This window comes from Podarcis pityusensis (genome assembly GCF_964106645.2).
Source record: "Podarcis pityusensis genome assembly, chromosome: 4".
Taxonomy (NCBI): domain Eukaryota; kingdom Metazoa; phylum Chordata; class Lepidosauria; order Squamata; family Lacertidae; genus Podarcis; species Podarcis pityusensis.
Window position 1 is genome coordinate 24,714,761 of NC_138027.1, and position 24,722 is coordinate 24,739,482.

A 24,722-nucleotide genomic window follows, 5' to 3' on the forward strand; every position below is an offset into this window, starting at 1 on the left:
TCATTCCAGTATCACAGCCTTAGCACCATCACCCCGTCAGTTCTTTGCACTCAAGCAAAGTAAAAATACCCGAGCTGCAGGATTCCCAGTTCTGTGGTCTGTATATTATAAGCAAATTGGCATGATTTCTCGTTACTTTGCACTAACTGAGTCTGCAGTTTAAAACTGTTTTTAAATTAAATAATAAAAACAAAACATTTTTTAAAAAATAACCACCAAAAAATAATAATACAAGATTTTACTTCGCTGGAACATCTAGCTTCGTATCGTCAGCTCTAATTGGTAGTGGCTTTCCAAGGTCTTTCACACCCCTTGCTACATGACACTTTGAATGGGAGATGCTGGGGATTTAGCCTTCAGCCTTCTGCATGCCAAGCACACGTCCTAATTCTTATATCACCCATATGGTGTGAAATGGCACACTTAGTGTCCATGCACATGCATTTATACCTATTTGCATTAGAGACAGGATTAGGGTTGCCAGGTTAGGAGCATCCCTGACCCTGAGATTTCAAGGCCCAAGCCTTAGACCAGGCATAGGCAAACTCGGCCCTCCAGATGTTTTGGGACTACAACACCCATCATCCCTAGCTAACAGGACCAGTGGTCAGGGATGATGGGAGTTGTAGTCCCAAAACATCTGGAGGTACGAGTTTGCCTTTGCCTGCCTTAGACCTAGCGGAGGCCCCATGTGATGTCACGGGAAGGTGACTGAAAGCAAGGCCCTATCATCAGCACTGTCAGGTGCATGACATGTCTACCTCGGGACCAAGTTGAAAGGGAAAAATCTAATTTTGCAGATCTAGCCATGACTTGAGTTCAAACCATGGCAATGAGGGAGAGTCTTCCTTGTTCCCACAGCTTGAATAACTTCTGCAAAATTAGAGGGTGCTCCCAATGCATCCATTTCCATTTGTCCCCAACATTTACTGCTAGGAAGAGTCCCATGGATGCAGGAGACAAAATTGTTTTGCTTAAGGATTGTCCACATTTGAGCATTATTTAACTGCTAATCCACCCCCTGCCCCCCAATTTGGATTAGGCAGTAGCAGTCCACACCCGCAGGTTTTTGAATTTGTATGTGAGAAGCAACTTCCATCCTTCCTGTTCATACCAGTAGGCTTTCTCTTTTGTGTTTGTCGCTGCCTTCTAATCTGATTGTTCTGTTATGCCTGTTAAATAACAATAGGCATGAGGACAGATAGCTGTGAGCACATATTATTAATTAATTTAGTTCCACCCCAAAACATGTGCAAAACCATTGCAAAGTTGCATGTGCAAATCTGTGGGCTCAAAAGAGGGGGAGGGGCTCAGTTCAAGAGCAAACCAGAATTAGTTCACGATCACAGCCAGAAAGAAAAGCCTTGAGGAAGTAGTGAGCATAGAAAGGGGAGTGGCAGAAAGTGTTGATGGATCCACTTACCCCAGAACTCCAAAGCAAGGTAGCTCAGTCGGTGGAGCATGAGACTCTTAATCTCAGGGTTGTGGGTTTGAGCGCCACATTGGGCAAAAGATTCCTGCATTGCAAGGGTTGAATTAGGATCCTAGTGGTCCCTGCCAACTCTACAATTCTGTGGTTCTAAATCACCTGTGACCCGAGTGGGACAGTTTGGAGCCCAATTTCTCCCATCTTATCTTATTATCCCCACTATCAGGTAAACCCAGGTTTTAAAAGAGGGCACTCAGATTGTGATGTTTGAGGTTGTTATCATGTGGACCACACAAAGTAAATGTGAATGCAAACAGCTGCAAACACACAGTAAACTCTGGTGTGGACACTGGACAGCTTTTCTGCTGGGCCAGCACGTGTACTACAGCTATTTCTTTAAACTGAAAATTCAGATTCACGTGTTCTGGTGGTGGTAGCCAGCACACAAGCTGTGTGAGAGAAGGATGATTTCAAAATTATAGCTGCGGAACAGGACGTCTGTGGATGATGGAGGCGTTAAACATAACAGACTTTTACTGTAGCCAGTAAAAGTCTAGTATTTCTTTAACTAGCACTCCCGTTGCCCTTAAGCATGCAAAAATATATACAGGTGCTTGCTTGATTTATATCCTTTCCAACAGGCTATTCGCAAAGCACATAAAGCTGAGCAGCTGTTTAAATCTTTGCAGGATCTTTGCCATTGTTCCCTTTAGCTTTGCAGCTGTATCAACTGATGGCAACAGAAGGGATTTTTAAAGATGTTAAAAAATGACCCCACTGAGAAAAAGCTTTACCAGTTGGAGGGCTTCAAAGCGCTTCTAGAACGTAAAGAACAGCAACAGCTTTGAAAAGCTGCATGAATCATAATATTCCTCCACAATGTTATTACACACATATAATTTACTTTATTGCAGAAGAGCTTTGAATCCCCTTTCTCAGTAGCTGTTCCCAACGAGAGTCCAGCTAATGAAATCATGGTGCCAAGCAGGGAAACTTTTTTTGTACATACTTAAAGCATATGTCCATAAAGAAATGCAGTGAACTCAGCTGACTACCCTTTCCTGTAAATGCCATTCATGGGAAAGATGGGCAGGACCAAGAAATTTCCCAATCCCTGAACCGTTTTGCCAGCAAAAGAAGCAGCTAGCAGTTAGGGTGAGCAGAAACTGGCTTGGTCTCCTTTTTGTGACTTTTTCGGGACTTCAAAATCACTAGGTGGTTCCCCCACCCCAACAACCGAGAGATAAATAGCAACTTCTGAACATCAAAAATGCTGTTAGTAGGGGCGGAGGAGGAATCTGTTTTAAATGCATTTATACACAGAATTGGGTGATTCTGACCAGTCGAGCTAATAATATGCAAACAATGCATATATGTATCAGGGAGTTATCACGACAGATAGAAGGAAGTTTTCATGCAGCACATAAACAATGGCACTTGTCCCCAAAGGAGGCAGTGAGGGCCACCAGCTTGGATGTCTTTAAAAGAGCATTAGACAAATTCATGGAGGAGAAGGTCACTGATGACCACTAGTCATGATGGCTACGCTCTGCCACCATAAGTTGGAAGTAGTAATGTTTCTGAAAGCCTCTCCTCCTCCCAGAGGGGAGGAGTCGTGATTGGAAGCCGTCCCCGCGTTTTGCAGGGGGCGTTCCGGCCCTTGCTTGCCGTCACTGCTGCCGCGCCGTGCTCCTGGGCAGCCAACCAATCGAAGGGAGGCTCGGGGGCGGGGTTTAGCTGCTCAAATGTGGCTGCGGCAGCCCTTTGCTAGAAGCCACAGTGGGAGAGAGTGTTTTATGTTCAAATCTTGCTTGCAGGTTTCCCATAGGCCTCTGGTCGGCCACCATGAGAACAAGATGCCAGACTTGATGGGTCATGGGCCTGATCCAGCAGACTCTTAAGTTCTTACATTTTTATGCCCTGAGTGGTACTATATATTTTCAGCAAATTCTTTAAAGTATTAACACATACATATTTTAATACAGCTAGATGCATTGTTATATCTGTTTATGTGTTGGCTGATTGAGGAAACTTTATAGTGTCAATGCATATAAATATGTTTTTATTTTTTATTATTAGTTAACTTTGTATACCCCCCTTCACCTGAAGGTCCCAGGGCAGTTTGCAACAGAAAAATACAAAATCAGATTACAAAATATATAATAAAAAGCGAAAGCAAACCGATACCCCGCACTCCCACGAACACATTTTAAGAGCCCTAGTATGTTAATCAGCCTAATGCCTGTTAGAAGAAAAAAGTTTTCACCTGGCGCCTAAAGACATGTAAGGAAGGTGCCAGGTGAGCGTCCTTGGGGAGAGCAATCCACGAAAGGGGAGCCACCGCAGAAAAGGCATTGAGAAGTATTCCTATCTTTAGCAGAACTGGTCAAACAAACAAACAAACAAACAAACAAACAAACACCTCCTTGCTTCTCATTGAGCTCAAGGAAGAGAAAGGGATTGGGTGTGTGAGAAACTATGTGGATAAGCTTTCGTGTGGGTCTTCAGAAAATTCCATCCCTAGCTGCCATTTGAGAAGCTGGTAACCATAGTAGCTAACGAGCTCATTGGCTGTTTTTTTGATGCTGTGGTTGCAGCCCAAGGTGCAAAATCCCATTTCCCCAATGTGCTGTACGGGAGATGATTTCTGGTGGGTGGGCTGCAAGCCATATTATTCAGATATTTGTTTTATATCATAGAAGGTTCAGCCTAATTTAGACACAAGAGGTGTCTAGCCTATGCCATTTAGGGCAGTTGCTCTACTCTCTTTGCCCAGTGCTTTTTCAAAGGCCATAATAAACCATAATGTAAACATCCACTCTGCAATAAACACCTTTTACCACTGCCTAGTATCAATTAGTCTGATATAACTTATTTTATTGAGGGTTTTAGTGTGGCATAAAAGTTGTTAGTTCACCTGTATTCCCCAGAGGCTCCAATGGAAAGTGTTGCAACAATTTTCCTTCTGGATCTGACACTTAGGCATGGTATATAGGCTGCTGCAAAAAGACATGTCCTTTCAAAGGACCTCAGAGACTTTTAAGAGCATGATCCAGCTGTTTCATAGAATCATAGAATCATAGAATCCTAGAGTTGGAAGAGACCACAAGGGCCATCGAGTCCAACCCCCTGCCAAGCAGGAAACACCATCAGAGCACTCCTGACATATGGTTGTCAAGCCTCTGCTTAAAGACCTCCAAAGAAGGAGACTCCACCACACTCCTTGGCAGCAAATTCCACTGTCGAACAGCTCTTACTGTCAGGAAGTTCTTCCTAATGTTTAAGTGGAATCTTCTTTCTTGTAGTTTGGATCCATTGCTCCGTGTCCGCTTCTCTGGAGCAGCAGAAAACAACCTTTCTCCCTCCTCTATGTGACATCCTTTTATATATTTGAACATGGCTATCATATCACCCCTTAACCTCCTCTTCTCCAGGCTAAACATGCCCAGCTCTCTTAGCCGTTCCTCATAAGGCATCGTTTCCAGGCCTTTGACCATTTTGGTTGCCCTCCTCTGGACACGTTCTAGTTTGTCAATGTCCTTCTTGAACTGTGGTGCCCAGAACTGGACACAGTACTCCAGGTGAGGTCTGACCAGAGCAGAATACAGTGGCACTATTACTTCCCTTGATCTAGATGCTATACTCCTATCGATGCAGCCCAGAATTGCATTGGCTTTTTTAGCTGCCGTGTCACACTGTTGGCTCATGTCAAGTTTGTGGTCAACCAAGACTCCTAGATCCTTTTCACATGTACTGCTCTCAAGCCAGGTGTCCCCCATCTTGTATTTGTGCCTCTCATTTTTTTTGCCCAAGTGCAATACTTTACATTTCTCCCTGTTAAAATTCATCTTGTTTGTTTTGGCCCAGTTCTCTAATCTGTCAAGGTCGTTTTGAAGTGTGATCCTGTCCTCTGGGGTGTTAGCCACCCCTCCCAATTTGGTGTCATCTGCAAATTTGATCAGGATGCCCTTGAGTCCATCATCCAAGTCGTTGATAAAGATGTTGAATAAGACCGGGCCCAAGACAGAACCCTGTGGCACCCCACTAGTCACTCTTCTCCAGGATGAAGAGGAACCATTGATGAGCACCCTTTGGGTTCGGTCAGTCAGCCAGTTACAAATCCACTGAGTGGTAGCATAGTCAAGACTGTTTCAAATGGAGAGATTTAAGCATTTGCTGGATGATTATCCCACTGAAATCATTGGGATGTAAAACACACCCACACACCCACACCCATCAAGCAGCATACATGCAATTCCAAGGTGACACTTACTGGGCCAGATCTGCTTAGTTTCAGCAGCATAACCTTCCTTCAGATAAATATATGATCTGCACAAAATTTGGTGTTGGTCAGCAGCAACCCTAACCCCACTTACGTGAGAGTAAGACCCACTGAATTGAATTGAACTTAGAAGCAGACATGGTTAGAATTCATCCTTAGCCATTTTTAGCCCATTTCACCTGCTGTTTTATATGATTGGGTAGTGAGAGTGCTGTTACTTCTTACTGCTGTTATTTTAAGATTCCTGCTATTGCTTTTGTTGGTTGTGATATTGGTTTCATAATTTTAATAGATGACTTGCATGTTTTGATGTTGAGTGTTTCATTGCTTGCCCTTTTTAATGAAAAACTGCATTGAAGAGCCCTTTGCACCAAATGACAATATTAAAAGTAAAGGACAGTTATAATTGCCCTTCTGAGAACCCAACTGAGACAATAAGACAGGAGTGCTACAATATGGCTTCTTCTTCCACATGGTGCCATTTGCCAAGAGTTGACTGGGCAAGCACAGACTGTGGGTCACAAGGGATTGCTCCCAGGTCTGTAGGTGTGCTCACACTTTCATGGGGACACATGTAGTCGCTAAAAGGCTCATTTCTGAGAATTCTCAATATTACTCTTAGGATATTTACTGGAAATGATTGCATACACATAGAATTGCATTGACCTTGATGACTCTGCTTAGTCTGGATGATTAAGATCAATATTAGTGTTCTTGCTCCAGAGTAGCTCTGCAACCTAAATTAATAGGTGTGAATAAATGTAAACTGGGAAAAGATGCAATCCCCCATCTTATACCAGTGCTGACTAACACAATAAGAGCTTGCCTACCCACCACAGTGATACTTGGATTGCAGTGGTTCTCAACCTGTGGGTCCCCAGATGTTGTTGGACTACAACTCCCATCATCCCTGAGCTCTGGCCTTGCTAGCTAGGGGTGATGGGAGTTGTAGTTCAACAACATCTGGGGACCCACAGGTTGAGAAAGGCTGGCTTAGAGGAAAGCCAAATCTCACACACCATTCTGGGGCATGTGCAGAGTTTCAACTGAATGGAGCTACTCAGTAACATAGTATGCTTACAATATTATGAAGACCTGGTTAGCATGTTGTGGGAGATTTTGCAGTCAAACCTAATAACCCATGTCTATGCTAGCTAGTAAATGTAGGTGTTAAGGACCACAGAGCTGTAAATTGGTAGAGAAGGCTCAGCTTGGTCATGACCCATCAACCCTAGAGAGGAAGGACATAAAGTTTTATTTTTCTGTTCTCTCCCTCTCTTTTCTTCTTGAACCATGTAACTAACCAGACGTATTATGCTTGAGCTCCCATGCCCAGACTCCATGTTTAAAGATACTTTTTGTATTTTGTACTTAATAAGTTTTTACTTGTGTTGTTTCTGCTGTAGCATTGAACGATGCTTGTACTCTGGAGGATAGGAATAAAACCAATGGCTTCAAGTTACAAGAAAGGAGATTCTGACTAAACATCAGGAATAACTTTCTGAGAATAAGATCCTTGTGGTCCCTTCCAACTCTACAGTTCTAAAATTCTATGATGCATGAGTGAGACCTTTGATTACTGTAAGTAAAGCATTTAAACTTACTTAAGTTTGTAGTCTATTCATTGCAAGAGGGGTAGAGACGTGGGGAGCACATTGTGAGCACTTAATACTGGGACATTTAAAGGTCTAACAGCCTAGTTGCCCTGCATTTTGCAAATGCTGCATATTTGAGTGCTGTGAGTTCTTTTGACTAGAGAGTGAGTCAAGCACCACTCTTTTTGAATTCAAGCAGTCAGCCATTTTTTCTTTTGTGGCTTCCCACACATGTGGGACATCAGAATTAATTGGTATTCCCTAGTTATTTCCCAGCATATGTAATATGAAGACCGTGGCTTGTTGCAAATAGACAGCCTGCTTATGTAGGCTGCTCATTCACGCACAACCCCTTCTTCCCTGGACTGCATGGGAGAAGAAACAACCTAGAGCTCTGGCTTAGTTATATGCAAGCCACTGGTTGTTTCTCTCCAAACAAGCTGTGAGTGTCCGTTTGCACATAACACTAAGCCAATCATCTGATTTGTTTCCACCCTTGCAATGCATGGGGGCGGGGGCAGGAGCAAACGAACAGCATCCGTCAGCACACTGCTCATTTGCAGTAAGTCCTTCAGTGTTTTAGATCATGGCTTTTGTTGCATGTTAACCAAGCCAGTTTCAGTGATCTCTGTAAATCTGCACAGAATAAATGGCTAACGTAGTTATGACATCCGAACAGCTGGAAGCATTTTTAAAGCTAGCAGATGACGGAGAAATCTTTTCAGAATACTGTTTCCTTTTGAGTAAGACAACAAAACAATACATTAGCAAGGGATTTGACCGTGGTTGCTATTTAGCATGTATATTTCATAGATAAAAATAATTTGAACTGACAAATCTTTTGTAACATTTGAAAGATGACAGCATATGGTCCTGAAGCAACCTTGCTAAAGTTAAGCAGGTTTCGGTCTGAGTTAATGCACGGGGAGAAGACCATCTGGGAACCTTCTGTATGCCAGCTTCAGCTCCATATGGAAGAGAGGTGCATATAAATGTAGATTTTAAAAGAAACATAATAATAATAAAAAATAAGCAACACATATACACAAAGCACAACCAGCTGCAGAGCTAAACAGCAAACCAGTTGGATGGCACAAATGGTCTAATACTTGAAGGCCTGTTGCCACATGGTCTACACCATCTTCCACCAACTGGAAAGAGAGTAACCTAACCTTCCATACATGAGGGTGTTTGGGTGCTGCAGATGAGAAGGCCTTGCCCTGTATATTCATCATTTGAACTTCAGACTATAGTAGGAAGTAAAACAGAGCCCCACCTCTACCATCAAAGAACTCAATTTTTTTCCTAACAGGTGCCATACATTCATGTGGAGGAACATAGATGTAGAAATCTCAATAAACAGTTGCTACTCTTTTCTAAGCCATGGCTTCTTTAATAAGCCATGACTTAACCACAAGTAGTCTCACATATGATCAAAGAAACCATGGTTTGCTTCTCCAAAGTTTGGTTTCTTTTCCAGCTGCACTTGCCTTTGTAGTTTAGAGAGCATCTGGGGTGAGGTGGTCAAGCAAACATGTGATGCCAAGGCAAATGAAACCACAAACTGTAAGTCAGCAGCAAAGCACAGCTTCAGGCTGTGATTTGTTGGAAGCAAACAAACCATAATCAAGCTACTTGTAAGGGTTCACACAAAACACTACGCAATGGTTTGATCAATTGGTATTTAGAAAACCATGGTTTATTGTGATGTACAAACCAGGGCTCTTTTATATGGGCTCTTTTAATAACAGTTAACCTCGATAAACTTTCCTCCTTCCAATAGAGAATTACAGAAAGTAACTTCTCCAAGAGCAAGGAAAAGCCCTTGGTTAATACTCCAGTAAGTGGGATAATTCCTTTTCTTTATCTTTATTGTAACAATTCTTTATTGGCATCTTAATCCAGAGCAATTAGTTTAGAGTGAATTTTACTGTTCATAAAAATGTAATGCCTACAGGATGATGCAATCTGATGACTTTTCCACACTCGTGTGGTTAGAGCCAAACAAAATGCAAAACATTAATGTGTCAAATTACATCTTAGTTGCAGGAGTTAGTACTGGCACAATGGTCGAAGCACACTCCTTAAATGTCTGATAAATGTCTGACTTTTAAATTAAAAACACAAAGCAAAGCAAAGATGGTTTAAGGATAGCACTATAACAACTGAAAAGTGTATCCTAAACTATTGTGCATTTTATTTATTTATTATGCATTTTAAAATCCCAAGTTCTTTGGGAACAGAGGTATCTTGAGTCTATTGTAGTTTTGCCTACTGGCTCCTGCTCCCAAGGTTTAAACAGCAGTTTGATACACAGACATCAGAAATAAATAATGCTTATCTTATGCTATGAAAACATTCACTTCCTGATTTTTGTCATATCAACCTCTCCTTAAAGGTCAGTCCATTTTTGTTCCTCTTTTCTTCTGACTGGCTGGCAATTCTTCACTTCCCATTTGCAGATGTTACTTGCTTTCTGTTAGTTTAAAATCATGGGTGAACAGACAAAAGAGGCTTCCAGTGTAATCACATAAGAGGTTTGTACCCTCCCAATGCATTCAGTGAGCTCACATAGTACCCACTGGGCACTTCTCCATGGGCACCCACTGGCCATGCCCATTACAGCACATGCCATTAGTACCTACATAAGGCTGTAACCCTGGCCTATCAGCTGTCACGTGTTCATATAAGAATACGTTTTCAAATAGGTTAACAGGAATGCAAAGCATACCTGTTTCAAAGCCTTGGCTATGACAATCTTTCTGTAATGAAAAAACATCCTGCTCTTCAGGTAAACCATTTATTTTACCCAAGCACTCATGAGGATGCAGCAATGCAACCCACAAGAGTTCTGTGTACACTGTTGATGGTACACGCCTTTTTCAAAATTCTTCACCGGAAGGCTTAATTTTCTTCTCTTGCTATTCAGAATCCATGAAGAACGTTTCAAAATCCTGATCCAAGTCTGAAACAAGGGCATCCACAAAGTCTTCCACTGATGGACGTTTCTGAAGCATACCTGGGGGGGGGGGGGGAGGGAAACACAGGTCAGTGGAAAATGGATTTCACAAGCAAGGCAGCCCTGAAGTGGAAGGAAATTGTGCCACATCAAACCACTCCAATATAGCTGCCAAGAGCATCTGCCAAAAAACATGGAATCAGATTATATGGGAATTGATTTAGAAACACCACATGATCACCACTCCCCTAAGTATGAAAGGAACAATGTTTCTATTTGGAAATGCCTACTTATCTGGTAAATGTCCAGCAGATATGTATATCTAAACAATACACAGATATGCAGTCATACCTCATGTTACATTTGCTTCATGTTAAGTTTTTTCAGGTTGCGTCCCACAGCGACCCAGAAGTACCGGAAAGGGTTACTTCCGGGTTTCGCTGCTCGCGCATGCGCAGTAGCACTAAATCATGCTTCATGCATGCGCACAAGCACCAAATCGTGCTGTGCACCTGCGCAGATACGGCGCTTCAGGTTGCGGGCTTTTCAGGTTGCGAACGGGCCTCCAGAACGAATCCCGTTTGCAACCAGAGGTACCACTGTATATGAGAAAGCATAACCCATGTTTGTACTTACCTCTGTGGTTTTAAACAGCCATTGATGAATTTGTGTGTACACTTTCTTTCCCATAGGGAAAAAATATACAATTGAATTTAACATATGTATGCGTGTTTTTCATGTCATTTTAAATGTCAGATTAGGAAATTTCCAATATTGTTTTGCACTGGACAAAGAAAACACTCTGTGGAAACTTGGCTCTTCTTTTAGGTAAATCACTCTCAGAAGTGCCAATGTAAATATAACCTTGCAATACCCTTTTATTGTAGTACAAATACTTTATACACCTAACATGCCTACGTCTATTTGGTTTCCATTGGAATAATAATAATAGTTGCTGCATTTAGGAAAACTGAAATCTTTCACATGAGCCTTTTAATAAGTTTCTACAAGAGCCAACTGGTTTGATTAGGTATTTTTTGATGTACAGTTACAGTTCCCAAAAAAGAAACACCCAATCAGGGAAAGAAAGAGTCCAGATCTTCAGGCAATTTGAAGCGGTTACTATTAGAGTTCCTTGCTAGGATCTCAGTGCATCGTGATTTTAATTAAGCCTAAAATATGTACACTACAAGTAAGAACAAGAATGCCCTTAAAGAAAGTTGATGAATAGTGTAGAAAAAGAAAAAGGAGAATTAAAATTTAGTCAGATCATATTTCATCATCAAAGGCAGTATAAGAAGCACCCTGAACATGGGCCATGCTTGCTACCTTGCCTTTTGGTAGAATAAAAAAAGTTAATACCTAGATGATTAAAAATATGGCATGCTTTAATATAGGCATTTAGTTATCTGAGGAGGAATATTAAGGGAGCCTGTATTTCCAAAACACAAATGAATTGCAATAAAAAAGATGGGGAGGGGAGTGGACTCGTGAAATTTTTACAGAAGCCGGCTGCCTGCATCAGCTATATGGCAGTGATGACTCTTTGAACCCCCTTCACTTTTGGTAACACTTTTGCGGTCTTGACAATAAATTTCCATTTGACACTGATAAAACAGTTCTGTAAGGTTTCCAAATACTAGTTCTGCCCACAGCCGTTCTCCCGCTTTCTCACAATAAGCCACTTCTCTCCTGCCCCTGAAACCACTGCTCATCGCTCCTTGTTTCTCTCTAGAAGTAAAAATCTGTAACAGAGTTTACAAACACAGCCAAAATGAGGACGTCTTGAGCCCTGTAGTATGTGTGGGATGAATGGGAGGGAAGTTGTTTTTTTTAAAAAAATGAATGTTATTGATAAACAGTAAAAATTTAAAAATCATACTGCGTTCCAGGTTAAACAGCTAATTGCAGGTATATACTGTAGTATGCCATATTATTCATATCAGTGATAAATTTAGCAGCATAATCATTTTACAATCTTATAACTGAACTGAATTAGTCTCTTGTCAGATATACTTAAATCAAACATTTTCTCCATCTTATCTTAATTGCAGCCTCCAGTTATCGAACTGCTGATAGCATAACATAGTTTTAACAACAGTCCCTTCGGGGAATTACATGCAATCCTCATTTTGCACAGGGGTTATGTTCTGGACTCCCACTTCTGTGGAGCACTTAAGCCTGCACCACTTGCCCCTTTTCATGGCATCTTTATGACATTTGGGGGCAACTTCTGGGTTCGGCACTGTGTACATGTGCGCAATCAAGCTTCATTCAGATATGCCTAAACCAGGAGTTTCCAGGAACTTCCTGCAGCCAATCAGAAGCTGCGATTTGGTTTTCAAACATTTTGGAAGTCGAATGGACTTCCGGAACGGATTCCATTTGACTTCCAAGGTATGACTGTATTGCTAGTTCTAGTAATGCATCAAAACCAAAACCCTGTTTCTTCTTCCTCAATCCCAGTTAAGCTTCTGACCAGCTATAGCTGTCTTCTGCACTAAGAGGTCTATTTCCTATCACCCTTTCCGAAACATGAAATGGCCCAAGGCAAACACTTCCATTGTCTCAACAGAGAAACACTGAGAGCAATGAACAGCCTGCGATATAGTCATATTTACGAAACACTCTCTTCAGTCTTACAAACTTAGGCTAATGTTACAAATTCATGATTTACCAGACACATAAAAAAATCCACACCCTCCAAGCCAACATTCCCACTGTTTGGAAACACAAGGATCAAATGACTGCAGTAACGACAATAGTTCCTTAGGGACTATAATGTATGTGATACATACAGAATACATAGCTCTTGAGATCTAACAAAGGCAGCTGCTGTTTTTAAACCTGTGAATTTATTTTAGGCATAGGTCTGACTGTAATTTTGACTCAGTCCCTCCCAAGCCTGGGGCAACTATGGAAGTTGCCTCCTTTGAAGTACTGCACCTTCCATATTACAGTACTAGGGTTAACCACACCCTTCTTAGCCTTCAAACACCAGCAATTGGAATATTGTAAATACCATGGCAAAATGTTGCTGTCCTGTTCCTTTCATTACTTCATAATGATTTTGGTTCCGTTAACTTGTTTCGTTAAGTTGGTGTTATAGCAACTTACAGCTAAGGTTGCAATTACCAATTATCACATTGAAGTGAATATTCACTTAACGTCTAACATGACGTTACTCAAAATTGTATTAATTAGCTTTATCAAAATATCGAGGACCAGTTAGGGGCCAGCCCCCATATTCAGCTTCCTCTAAAAGCAGATAGCTCCATTTATTCCTCAGCAAAGAAGAGTTTGAAGAACTGGATGGCTGTATTGTGTGTGCCCTTTAGCAAATGCTATCTAAAAGAGCAGTGAAAAGGGCACAGTGGTAAAGAAGTTTACTTTGCAGGGTTTTGTTTTTTAAGTACAAGCAGTAGTCTTTGTCTAAATAAGTGTACTGGGGGGAAAACCAGTCTGTGATAATATTTTATATTACCTTGAACCATGAGCATGGGTTCTTTTCCTCCACCATGTGCTAGCATTTCTCTACGGTAACGTTCACCCATTGCCCTGAAGGAAAAGATGGTATTGTTATTACAGCCACCTGCAATCACAAGCAGCTCAGATTCCTGTCACACCTGTCTCCGGATTCCTTGCAGATAAAGATCTAATGAAGCCTGTCGCTTCAAACTCACATGTCCATTTCAGAAACGCACACTATAAATAAAGTTACACTAGAGCAAGCTAAGCTTGAAAGATTGGAGCTGTAACCAAAGCAATCTATATATCTATATCTCATATCATTTTGTTGGTGTTGCCACTCGCAACATATACACCAAACAGTAAGCTTTCATTGTTGAATTGGAAAAGTGTGACACGTCTGTGTTATCTTTGCTTTACAGAATTGTAAGAAATTCAGAGGCTGAAATTTCACGTTTCAGTACACAATTGTATCATTCACACTAAAATAGGCAGCGGAGAAAGGACCTGGACCAGTTCCAACATTAATAGTCATGTGGTTTTGATTTTAAACACTGTGATGTTACTCACTGACAGGAAGTTCTTTAAATGACAGCAACTTATCCCCTAGAAAAATCCAGGTTGAGTTAATGGGATTAAGAAGGAATGGATGATTGGCATGTGCATCACCACATGGGAACTGCATTTCTGTAAGCAGATAGGCATCCAAGCAGGTGCACGTTTCCATGCTATGTCAAGGGTAAAGTCAGAGAATCCCAATCTGCCTCCAGAGCTTGGAAAACATGCAGGAAGAGAGGCCCCTTGAACATGCTCTTCAGACTTCCTCCAAGCTTCTCAACTCCCTACAGAATTCTCTACCTGCCTCAAACCTTCATTGATTTGAGGAATTTCCCATCCATTTGGGGATGGTTCCTCAACAAGTGTGCACTGATGAGTTCTGATGTGGCGTGTTCAGCAGTGCAAAATATGTGTCTTTGTTAAATGAAGAGGAACAAGCCAGTTTCTTAAGAGTCCTAAAGGTCCACGGGTTAGAATGGCAAGTTCCACACGGGACAAACTTCCTACAATATTCACAACTGACTGCAATGGAGGCATGCAGCCTTTCAGCAGATGCTGCTTTTGCGGCTGTAGTGCTGCAATGGCAGCCACCTACGAAAAGCACAGGCCTGAGAAGGAACAATGTATCATGTATGGCGGGGATGCAGGAAAATTAAAAAATTCTGGAGTAGTATTCATGAAGAATTAAAAAAGATGTTTAAGACATCATTCGAGAAAAAGCCAGAAGCATTCCTATTAGGTATAGTCTCAATGGACATCCCTAATGACAAGAAAAAGGTGTTTTTATGTGCTACAACTACCGCCAGAATATTGATTGCTAAAAACTGGAAAGGGGACATGGTCCCCTCAATAAGGGAGTGGCAAAACAAACTCTGTGAGTATACAGAATTGGCCAAAATGTCGGCAGCTATTAAATTTCAATCCAATCAGTAACTGAGGAAAGAATGGGAATGTGTAGAAGAATATATGGCAGAACATTGTTCCAAAACAAAGATATTGATATGCACTGATGGAAGTTCATAAAGTTAAGGTTAAAATATGGAAACATGGTTATTGGGGAATATGTAAACAATATGTATAACACAATATAAAAGTAATGAAAAACAAAAGAAGCCGAGCTTGGGTGGAGGGAAGTCACAAGGATAGGAATAAGGAAAATATATAAATACATACAGATATAGCTAGGTAGTATAATGTGCAATGTATTGTAAAGAATGATAAAATGTGTAACTGAATGAAATAATGTAAAAGGTAAGAAAAGAAAAGAAAAAAGCACAGGAGGCCTGTTCAGAAAGCAATCAATCAAGAGTACTGAAAATGGTTTTATTTCACAATGGCAACTACCCAACCCTCTAGCGGAAGGCAATCCGTAGCACTCTATTGTCATTAGTGGTTCTGAATCATGGACAATGGAGGGAGGTTTATTCTCTGGTGCTCCCCCATTCCATTTTATCCCCCACCGCATCATACTCTGCAAACGTCAGAACGAGAGGCACAAAAGGGTTCTGGTGGGGAAGCAAACCTGGTGCCAGAGGTCTAAACTGACATCTACCAAGAGTGCTAGTATGGTTCCCTGGTCATCCAGAAAATGCTCCTGCTCTGCTGGGCCCTGAATGTGTGCGTACACTGGCTGAGGTTCCAGTCTGCTTTTCCCGCAGTCCTTACCTACTCATAAACACAGACAGGAAGCTGGATACCCCAATGCATTTGCAATTCTTTAAAACGAACCACCCTCTCATCTCTCCACATCTGACTTCTACCGAGAATAAATCTTTGCTTTGCTGTGTTTTACTCCTGAATTTCAAAAAAATGCTATCGTACGTAAAAGAACCGTGGTAAAGATGGAAACTGCACAGCAACACGCCTTTTTGGGGGGGGGGTACCTGTCGAAAGGATCCTGTACGAAACATTGTTTCCAAACCATGGACGCGACAGCCCTGGACATGAGGTAGGAATAATACTTGGCCCCATAGCCCACAAGATGGTTGAATCTGAGTTGCCAAGCCTGTATGCAAGGGGAGGAAAAGAATAAACTCTGTCATTCTTCAGAAAGTTTGTTATGAAACTAAAGCATCAGTTTAAAAAATGTTATATCACCCTTAAGTCGTGGTTTTTTTTAACAAAATGGCAACATCTCAGCTTTTCTAATCTTAAGAAACTATTATAAACAGTGCAAAAGGTACCGAAGAACAATTGGCTTGAGAACTGCAGGTGCATTTCATTATATCCATCATTGTTTCTTTTGGGGGATTAAAGAAAAACCACAGTTTACATGTTATAAGTGTCACTATGTTTTAGTTTCCATCTAGGTACATATAAGGTTGCACCTGGAAAAGGTAAGCCTGCAACAGTCTGCCAAAAACAAATCACAGCAGAGACATGTCCTGTTTTCCAGAACATCTTCCCACATGTCAAAATACAGGCTCAGAGTAGTCGAGATGCACACACAACATGCCATTTTTCATTGCTTTGTTTGTATATTTAAAACAGATTACCATCATCTGTAATTCTGCTGCTATTTGTCCATAAACTGTCAGGGATTTATGATTCATGCTTTGATTTTTCCTCTAAGTACTGTTGTTAAATAGCACTGAGTGCTGTGCTATTAAAATGAGTAATATCTCTCCTGGATAAGGGGGTTGTGACTTCGCAGAGTCCAGCAAAAAGGCTCATTGGCTTGCCCAAGTTTCCACTGAATCCAAGTGGAAACAAGGAAACTGGCACCCTGAAAATTGCACACAGGCTCTGGAGCTCTTTGAATCACTTAATGAGGAACAGAGACTGGAGTCGATTTACAGAGATGACTGGTTAGAATTACTGTTGGCGTTTTCTTTTTATAAAAGCCAGAAAGGTAAGCCTGCAGCAGACCACCAGAAACAAAACAAAACAAAAACCAGATTGTCTCTCAAAGCATGTTGGGTATTGACAGAATTTTAAGGAGCCTGTTTTCAGCACATTTAGTAATGATTTATAATAAATCTTACTTGGCATTTATAAAGAACAAATTCATATATACATTTTAATGCACTTATTTGGTTTTATTTTAAATCCTGTTTGAAGCTAGCTGGGTTAGTATACTAGTCAATTCATTCAGAATTTATTTTTCTAAAACAGAATAGATATTTAATATATTATTCTTTAGGTGACGTGAAGCACAATCCTATGTAGATTTAACTGGAAGCAAGTCTGATTCTATGCAGTGAAGCTTACTCCTAGGTAAGTATGCACAGGATTGTACATGCTAACAAGCTAGAACTCAAACAGTGTCTCTCAAATAATTAATGGGAAAATGCATCTCTTTTCTTCCTACCAAGCAAAATTCATGCTCTGCCACAAAGGGACTAGATTATTCCTATAATTGTTTGCAGGTTATATGCTACACTAGAAGAAAAGCATGTAATGAAAATGGGCCTGTAGCTTTTAAATTAAGTTACCAAACTTCAAGCTGTATCCTAATTCCCTCTAAACTAGATCTGAAAAGGAGTTAACCTTCAAGTCCGATTATTCTACATACAGTGAAGAAGTATTTTGGCAACAACATTTGAACTTAACACCCCCCCCCCCAAGAAACCACTCCTTTAGCTATAATCCACCATACAAAACACATTTAAAACATATTGGAAATATAGGCTGAATTAATAAAACATGTTGGTTTTCATTATAGTCTATTATAAGTCTTTCATCTGAGGATTTGAAGTTTCAGCTTGAAAGGTTTCAATAGAACCATTCTTTACATGCCCAGGATCTGAATTATTTCCAAACAGACCTTCTTACCAAAGTGTGAAAGAATATAGATGTTTTCCCTAGTATTTCAGATTTCTCTCTCCCTCTCTGTGCCTCTAAAAGAGGATTTTTCTGATCTTCTGGTGCAGTGGTTTTCAGCTACTTACTTTGCAGGAACCCCTTTCAATATTGGCTTGCCTGTGATGAGCCTCAGCATATCTGCAGTCAAACAAGCATTGCAGAAGATTCTTGGGGTGGTGTATGCATGCTCAGTTAACATAGGGCATTGGTTGAGTCGTGTTATCACTCTGGATACACATTTTTTAAAGCTGGGCCCTTCTTATAAATTGACATTGATTTATGGGGAAACACCCTCCCATCCCTAATGTGGTGCTTCTCACTTAATGTGAGAGACTGTAGATTAATTGTTATTAAAAGGCAATGAAAGGGGGTAGGAGTGCCACCTCCTTCTCATCTGTGTTAGCCTCCTTTTTCTTGACTAACAATAGGACCACAGGTTTGCTGCTATATGCATTGACTGGAAAGCCAGGAACAGAAGAAGAAGAAGAAGAAGAAGAAGAAGAAGAAGAAGAAGAAGAAGGGGGGAGTACCTATCTATTGCATTCCATTAGCAGTGGATCACTTCTGAAGTCCTGGCATTTGTGACTTCATCCAACTGAATCCAGACAAACGCATTCCCATGAGGGATCTTGATTGCAACCAAGCCCTCAGAATGATTTAAAGGGAAGAGCTTTTGGCTTGATCCTTTGATTAATGTGAGACAACACCTGTTTCACTAGTGTGAAATATGAATGTGTTGCAAGCTGAGTTAGTTTGGTGCACTGTCAACAGTCAGAGTCTCCAGATGCACCACAGTGATATCGCACAAAACTGTTGTATTGCATGAAACTAGGTGTAGACATGGACACGGACAGGATGGGGATCTTGCACGTCACAGCATCCTAAAGGCATTTTTTACCATCACAGAACTTTTTCATGCATGTACTTTTTTATTATAACCATTCATTTAGAGTATGGCAGATTAATGGGTTGTGCTGCAGGATTCACTTCCCTCACTACACAGCTGCAGTATATGATGCTAATGTCACCATGATTAGGCAGTCAAGAGCAAGCTGTTGAATCACATACTTGCTCCCACCTAGCTTAGCACTGAAAAGTCTATAGAGCTGAAGGAGGAAGTGCGAAAAGAGTGGTGTTCTTCCCATTTCATACTTTAACTCTCATTTCAATTGCGGCTTATAATCCACATTTCTGTCACTGCACAATATGATCTTTTCAACTATAAAAATAACCCTCATGTTTCAAATTCCATTTGGGAACTCACCCAGCCTGCAGCTACATGCACAAATAAGTAAAACCTACACCTTACTGAAGGTCATGTTTCTAACTTGCAAGCAAGCTGATGAAGTCTTCAACTACATCAACTGCTCCAGTTAAATATGTAATAAGTCTTGAAAAAGCTGCAGGAAAACATTCCAAGAGTTTATTAAATCGTGATGTGCTCTATAGCATAGCCCAGAGGTTGTGATAACATGCCATTTGCAGGTCATGTTCCTTCCTGTTTTTTCCCATATAGTATAACAGACAGAAATAAAGGTGCATGACTGAGCTACAAAAATTAATACTTAAAGATGCCTGCTTCCCATCAACATACCATCAATCCACCAATGATTATCTTGTCTGAACATTTTCCAAAAACCCCATACATGATTTTTATTAGAAAGGATGAAAAGCTAACTGCTCTCTTGTGGCCAAGAGTCTTAAATAAAACACACATTTGTTATATTCTAGGACTATAAAACATAATTATAAGTGCATTAATACAATACCCTATGTTCAATTTAGCACACAAAAAAAGCTTTGATGCAAATTGCAGCCATATGCTATCTAAAGGGGTCAGTTAAACTTTAAAGCTGTAAGCAGTCTGAGTTAGTCAAATATTGATGGAATTATGGGGCAAAATGTTGGAGATCACTACATCAAATTATGACCTAACATTTGCAAAAGCAGAGAGATTTTAAAGCTGAAGATAACATGGTAGAACTTAATACAGACCTACTTAGGGCTGTGCTGAAAGTACTAATTAATTGCTTTGCATGAATCTTTTCAACTGTCAGAAAATGATGTTTGGTAATTTTCTGATTCCTTCAAGTGTTTGCCTATCCAGGAAGCACTGCTCTCACTCAATTGGCTTGAGAATTTAGGGGAGGAGAGAGTTGCCTGCTGTGATTTTAGAACTCCAAAGCCAATTATTTAAAAATAAACTTTTTTTTAGCCAAACATGTTTGTGAAAGAGTTTGCTACCCTTCAACTTATAGAGAATTAGTCTAGAATGAAAATAATCTGTTAATTTCAGGTGATCCAGAATGCTTTTATATGGAAGCAAATCTTTATTCACATCAGTAGACTGTTTATTAATATGGACGGAATGGGGATTAACTATTTAAGCTGGCAGGCAAATCAGAAGTAACAAGACTGTAAATCAGAAGCTATAATTTCTCCTAATGTGACATCTCCCTATTGATCTTCATTCATAATGAAAACTTCGACAATATCCTTAAAGGGTGTCCTGGGTAATTAGAAAAAAGTACTGTACCACATAAAGTATGGTTTAAAGAGAAAGGCTTTGCAATCGAGTGTATAGCCTCCTTCAGGATAATTAATTGTGTGTCAAAATGTTTTGACGCATGAAAATGTTTTGGGGCTAGTTTACTGTTTTCATTAAGGAACAGGTAACATGACAGCAAATGTAAGGACAAGCATACCAGCATGTGCCAGCAACATAATACTGTTGTGAATCTTATAGAATACTGTGGATGATATTCAATCAAGTTTTACTCAGAGTAGACCTTTTGAAGTTGATGGACATTAGCCACATCCATTAATTTCCATGGGTCTCTTCTGAATAAAACATAGTTCAATACCTCCCTGTGTTTTGCAATGCAGTGCCTGCAAAGGGATGGTCTGTTTCACTACATCTTGGGCTGTAAAGAGAATTGCGTTTCATTAAAGGTAACCTGGCCCTGTATGTGATGTACAGAAAAGGCATTCTAGCATAACAACTTGAGATGAATGCTTCAAACTCAATGAAATTCATGAATGCTATGCTTCAGAAAGCAGGAATGAACAAGATGAATCAGACCAGAGATACATGCCTTAGGCAAATGCTGTAAAAGCAAGTTAAGTTACAAGTAAATAAATGATAAAAGCCACGGTTGCTGGCAAGGACCGCTTTTCCAAGCCAACAGATGGCAATCTGGTAGAAGGTGAAGCAAAACCTATCCACTGAACTACCTACCCACCCAGAGTGAAAATGTCCTTGAGTCTCCTAGAATCCCACCCTGTACAACATTCCAATAGACTAGACAACAACAAAACTGCTTCCTGGTCTCTGTTCGGGGGGAGGGGGGGACGACTTAAGGTTGCCTCTGATGCTATCACTCTCTTTGTGTGAATGTATGGGCAAACAGCATTATTAAGTTATTGCAACATTTTATAATCCCCTGTGGGTCATCCTGTTCTGTATGTTTATGAAGTGGTAAAGATTTTGTGATTAGGTTGCTCATTCTTCCTGAGAGTCTTCTTGGTAACTCAAAGAAGCTTACATGTTTAATGAGGTATCTTCTCTTAGCTATTTTATAACCCAAAGATGGCGATAAGCGCAGAATATCTTAAATATGGGAATTCTGCCTCTTCAGTAAATGTCCTGTTTTCCTGTAGGGAAAGCAATCTACTCACTGGGATTGTTTCTAGCCATGGTGGCCATATGGTACAAGAGTAGGGGCGGGCTGCTGCCTTCATGCCCTGATTCACAAAAGCATGGGGGTGGCCACTGCAGGAGAAAGGATGCTGGACTAGAGGGGCCTTTGTTCTGTTCCAGCAAGGCCCTCCTAACATTTTTATGCCCTCTTGGTCATAGACAGTGGATTTAAGCCTCCATTTAAGTCTTCTGGGAGAATGGGTCATCAGCAACCGCCTCAAATACATATAAGTATTAGTTTCCATTTTCTGCTAACTTGCAAAATTGCCTTTTAACAGTGCAAACCTATGCATAGCCAGTGTAGAGTGACAGTTATAGAGTGTTGGACTATGACCTGGGGGGACTAGGGTTCAAATCCTCCCCTCAGCCATGAAGCTCATGGGGGTGACCTTGGGCCAGTCACTGCTTCTCAGCCTAACCTGGCAGCCCTGTTCAGGGAAGTTTTTAATATGTAACGCTGTACTGTTTTTAACACTTGATTGGGAGCCGCCCAGAGTGGCTGGGGAAACTCGGCCAGATGGGCGGGGTATAAATAAATTATTATTATTATTATTATTATTATTATTATTATTATTAACCTGCCCCACAGGATTGATGTGGGGATTAAATGGGGATGAATGGACCAAGAATGCCACCTTGAACTTCTTAGTGAAAAGGTGAGATATAAATGCAATGAATTATTACATAAATAATTTAAGTCCAACTCTAATGTGAACATATGTGAACTGTGCACACACAGGTAAGTGTGTACAGTGGCAGCTTAAAATAATACAGGAAGGGGGTATTCTAAAATCAGGAATAGGAAAGTAAAAAACAACAACAAAAAAAGCACCCTGAGATTTTGAAAAGTGAGTCAAACGAGAGATTAAAGTTTCAATTTATAACACTTCTGTGTTTTTATTACCAACTCATAAATAAACCCAGCAAGACAAGGGATATAAATATTTTTGTAGTAGTTTATATTGGAGAAGAGGAATGGAATTTCACATTCAATTAACCACTTAGGTGTTTCTGGAAAGATACCATATGGTCCTTGAATTATTAATTATAGCTTTTTAATGGATTATTGCATGTCACGGCTGAAAGAGCAGTGGCTCTTGGGAACTGGAGTCTTCCCAAGGCATATCACATGGCCATAGTGCCCAGGAAGAGTGGCATATTGGGACAATGCGGAGGGTCCTTCCTTCCTTCGCAAGCCCTTTTGCAGTTGCTGCGGCTACAAGTAGGTAAAGGAAGGAGAGGAGAGGTCACTTTGGTAGCTAGCATGGAGAGACTAGGAACTCTTCTGTGACCCAGATATTGATCCAGGTTAGCAAAGGGTGTTGCAGGGAGTAGTCCAGGGATTTCTAAAAGTTAACATCTCCTTGAAGGCACGCTTTTAAGTATCCTAGAAACTCATTTCCAAGCCAGGCTCTGGCAAAATCTAATCACATCCCTGGTCCTATATATGCTCACTGCTACATGCGGGTCAATGAGGTCTGCAGGCTTCAGAAAAAAGCTCCCAAATTGTATAGAATGCATATGACTTGTGTCCAAACTCCCCATACATTATGGGGGAAGGCCATTCAGTCACACAGAAGGTAGGGGAGGGGGACCCCAATTTTTTCCACAGGCTGCAGACTTTGTGCCACACCACACAGGCTCCCAGGGAATTCCAGCAACCCTGAGCGACTCTTGAGGGTAGGAGAATGCAGTCTGAAGGGGGAAGCCAGCAACCCCTCAATGTGTAAGCAAAATGCCACGTTATTACCAAAAGGTAAAGTAAAGGTAAAGGACCCCTGGGTGATTAAGTCCAGTCAAAGTCCAGTCACACTATGGGGTGTGGCGCTCATCTCGCTTTTCAGGCCGAGGGAGCCAGCGTTTCGCCACAGCCAGTTTTCAGGGTCATGTGGCCAGCGTGACTAAACCACTTCTGGCACAACCCTATTACTAAAAAAGCACTAATGCTACAGTCATAAAGGGCTGAATTTCCTTAAAAGCTTCAAGTGGTTTACAACTTGACAACTTCCAAACATTCTGCTTCAAGAACTGTGAATAGCTGGGGGGAAATGTTTCCTGAAAACTGTTGGCCTCACTTCAAAGGAAGATCGTTGGCCTAAGCTCTACTAAATTAATAGCTCCAGTTAGTCACAACTAACTTGCCCCATTGATTTCAATGGGACCTAAGTGGGGTTCAGTTTTCCTGTGATCATTATCTGTAGCTTTTCTGTTCAAATGAACAAATGAAAGGGCTTCTCTTTAAAAAAAAAAAAAAAAAAGCAATCCAAGATTCATGAGCTGGTTTTCAAAGTACTAACTTTGTTATGGTTTTGAAATGAATGCTGAGTTTATGAAACCACCTTTATAAAACAATAACCAGAGACTATTTACAGAAAAATCCACAAAGGGTTTGTTACACATTCATTTAATTTTCCTCTTCCTACACGCAGTCTCGTAAAACCTGGTTTTACAGTGTACTTTAAGATGACCCAGTTGAAAGTTAATCCAAGGGTATACAATTTGTATAAACAAATGGGTTTTCCACTTTGGCTGAAGCAGCAAGTTACAAGCATTCCAAAACTAAAGGATGTTTTCACAAGCGTCTCTAAAATCTGAATTTTTGAATTTTCTGGGTTTGCAAATTGAATGAAAGAGCCACACTGACCACAACATATATTTCACTTAAAAACGACCCACTTCTGCTTTCTGTACAACATTATAAAAACACTCAGAAGTTCTTCAATGCATATTTAAACTGTTTGTAGCCTCACTTGTGTAAAATGCACGCAAGCTAATGATTACATTATACCCTTTAGGAAACTGAAAAAGAAGTAACAGCCAAACATTTTGAAGTAGTCTCAATATTTTTTCTATGCTTTGCAATAAGCCTAAACTATGCCTGGGGTCCAGACAGCTACCTTAGGTGCATCCAAGTCACTGGTCTTATT

The 24,722-nt window shown here is 40.7% G+C and overlaps 1 protein-coding gene and 1 long non-coding RNA gene across 3 annotated transcripts in view; one reads left to right on the forward strand and one right to left on the reverse strand.

Annotated features, from left to right (window-relative positions):
• The first annotated feature begins 6,455 nt into the window (after positions 1-6,455).
• Positions 6,456-9,820, forward strand: LOC308476577. Its single transcript, XR_013985973.1, has 2 exons — positions 6,456-6,569; positions 6,709-9,820. It is a non-coding gene; the product is annotated as an uncharacterized lncRNA (long non-coding RNA).
• The window catches only part of MIPEP (mitochondrial intermediate peptidase), a 49,793-nt gene continuing 34,045 nt past the window's right edge, over positions 8,975-24,722 (reverse strand). For both annotated transcript variants that reach the window (XM_081004109.1, XM_081004110.1), the window contains exons 17-19: positions 16,175-16,296; positions 13,750-13,823; positions 8,975-10,325 (exon numbers count right to left, since the gene is read on the reverse strand). In XM_081004109.1, the coding sequence (XP_080860235.1) occupies positions 10,228-10,325; positions 13,750-13,823; positions 16,175-16,296 (294 nt within the window). In that variant the 3' untranslated portion in view covers positions 8,975-10,227. The remainder of the gene's footprint in view (positions 10,326-13,749; positions 13,824-16,174; positions 16,297-24,722) is intronic.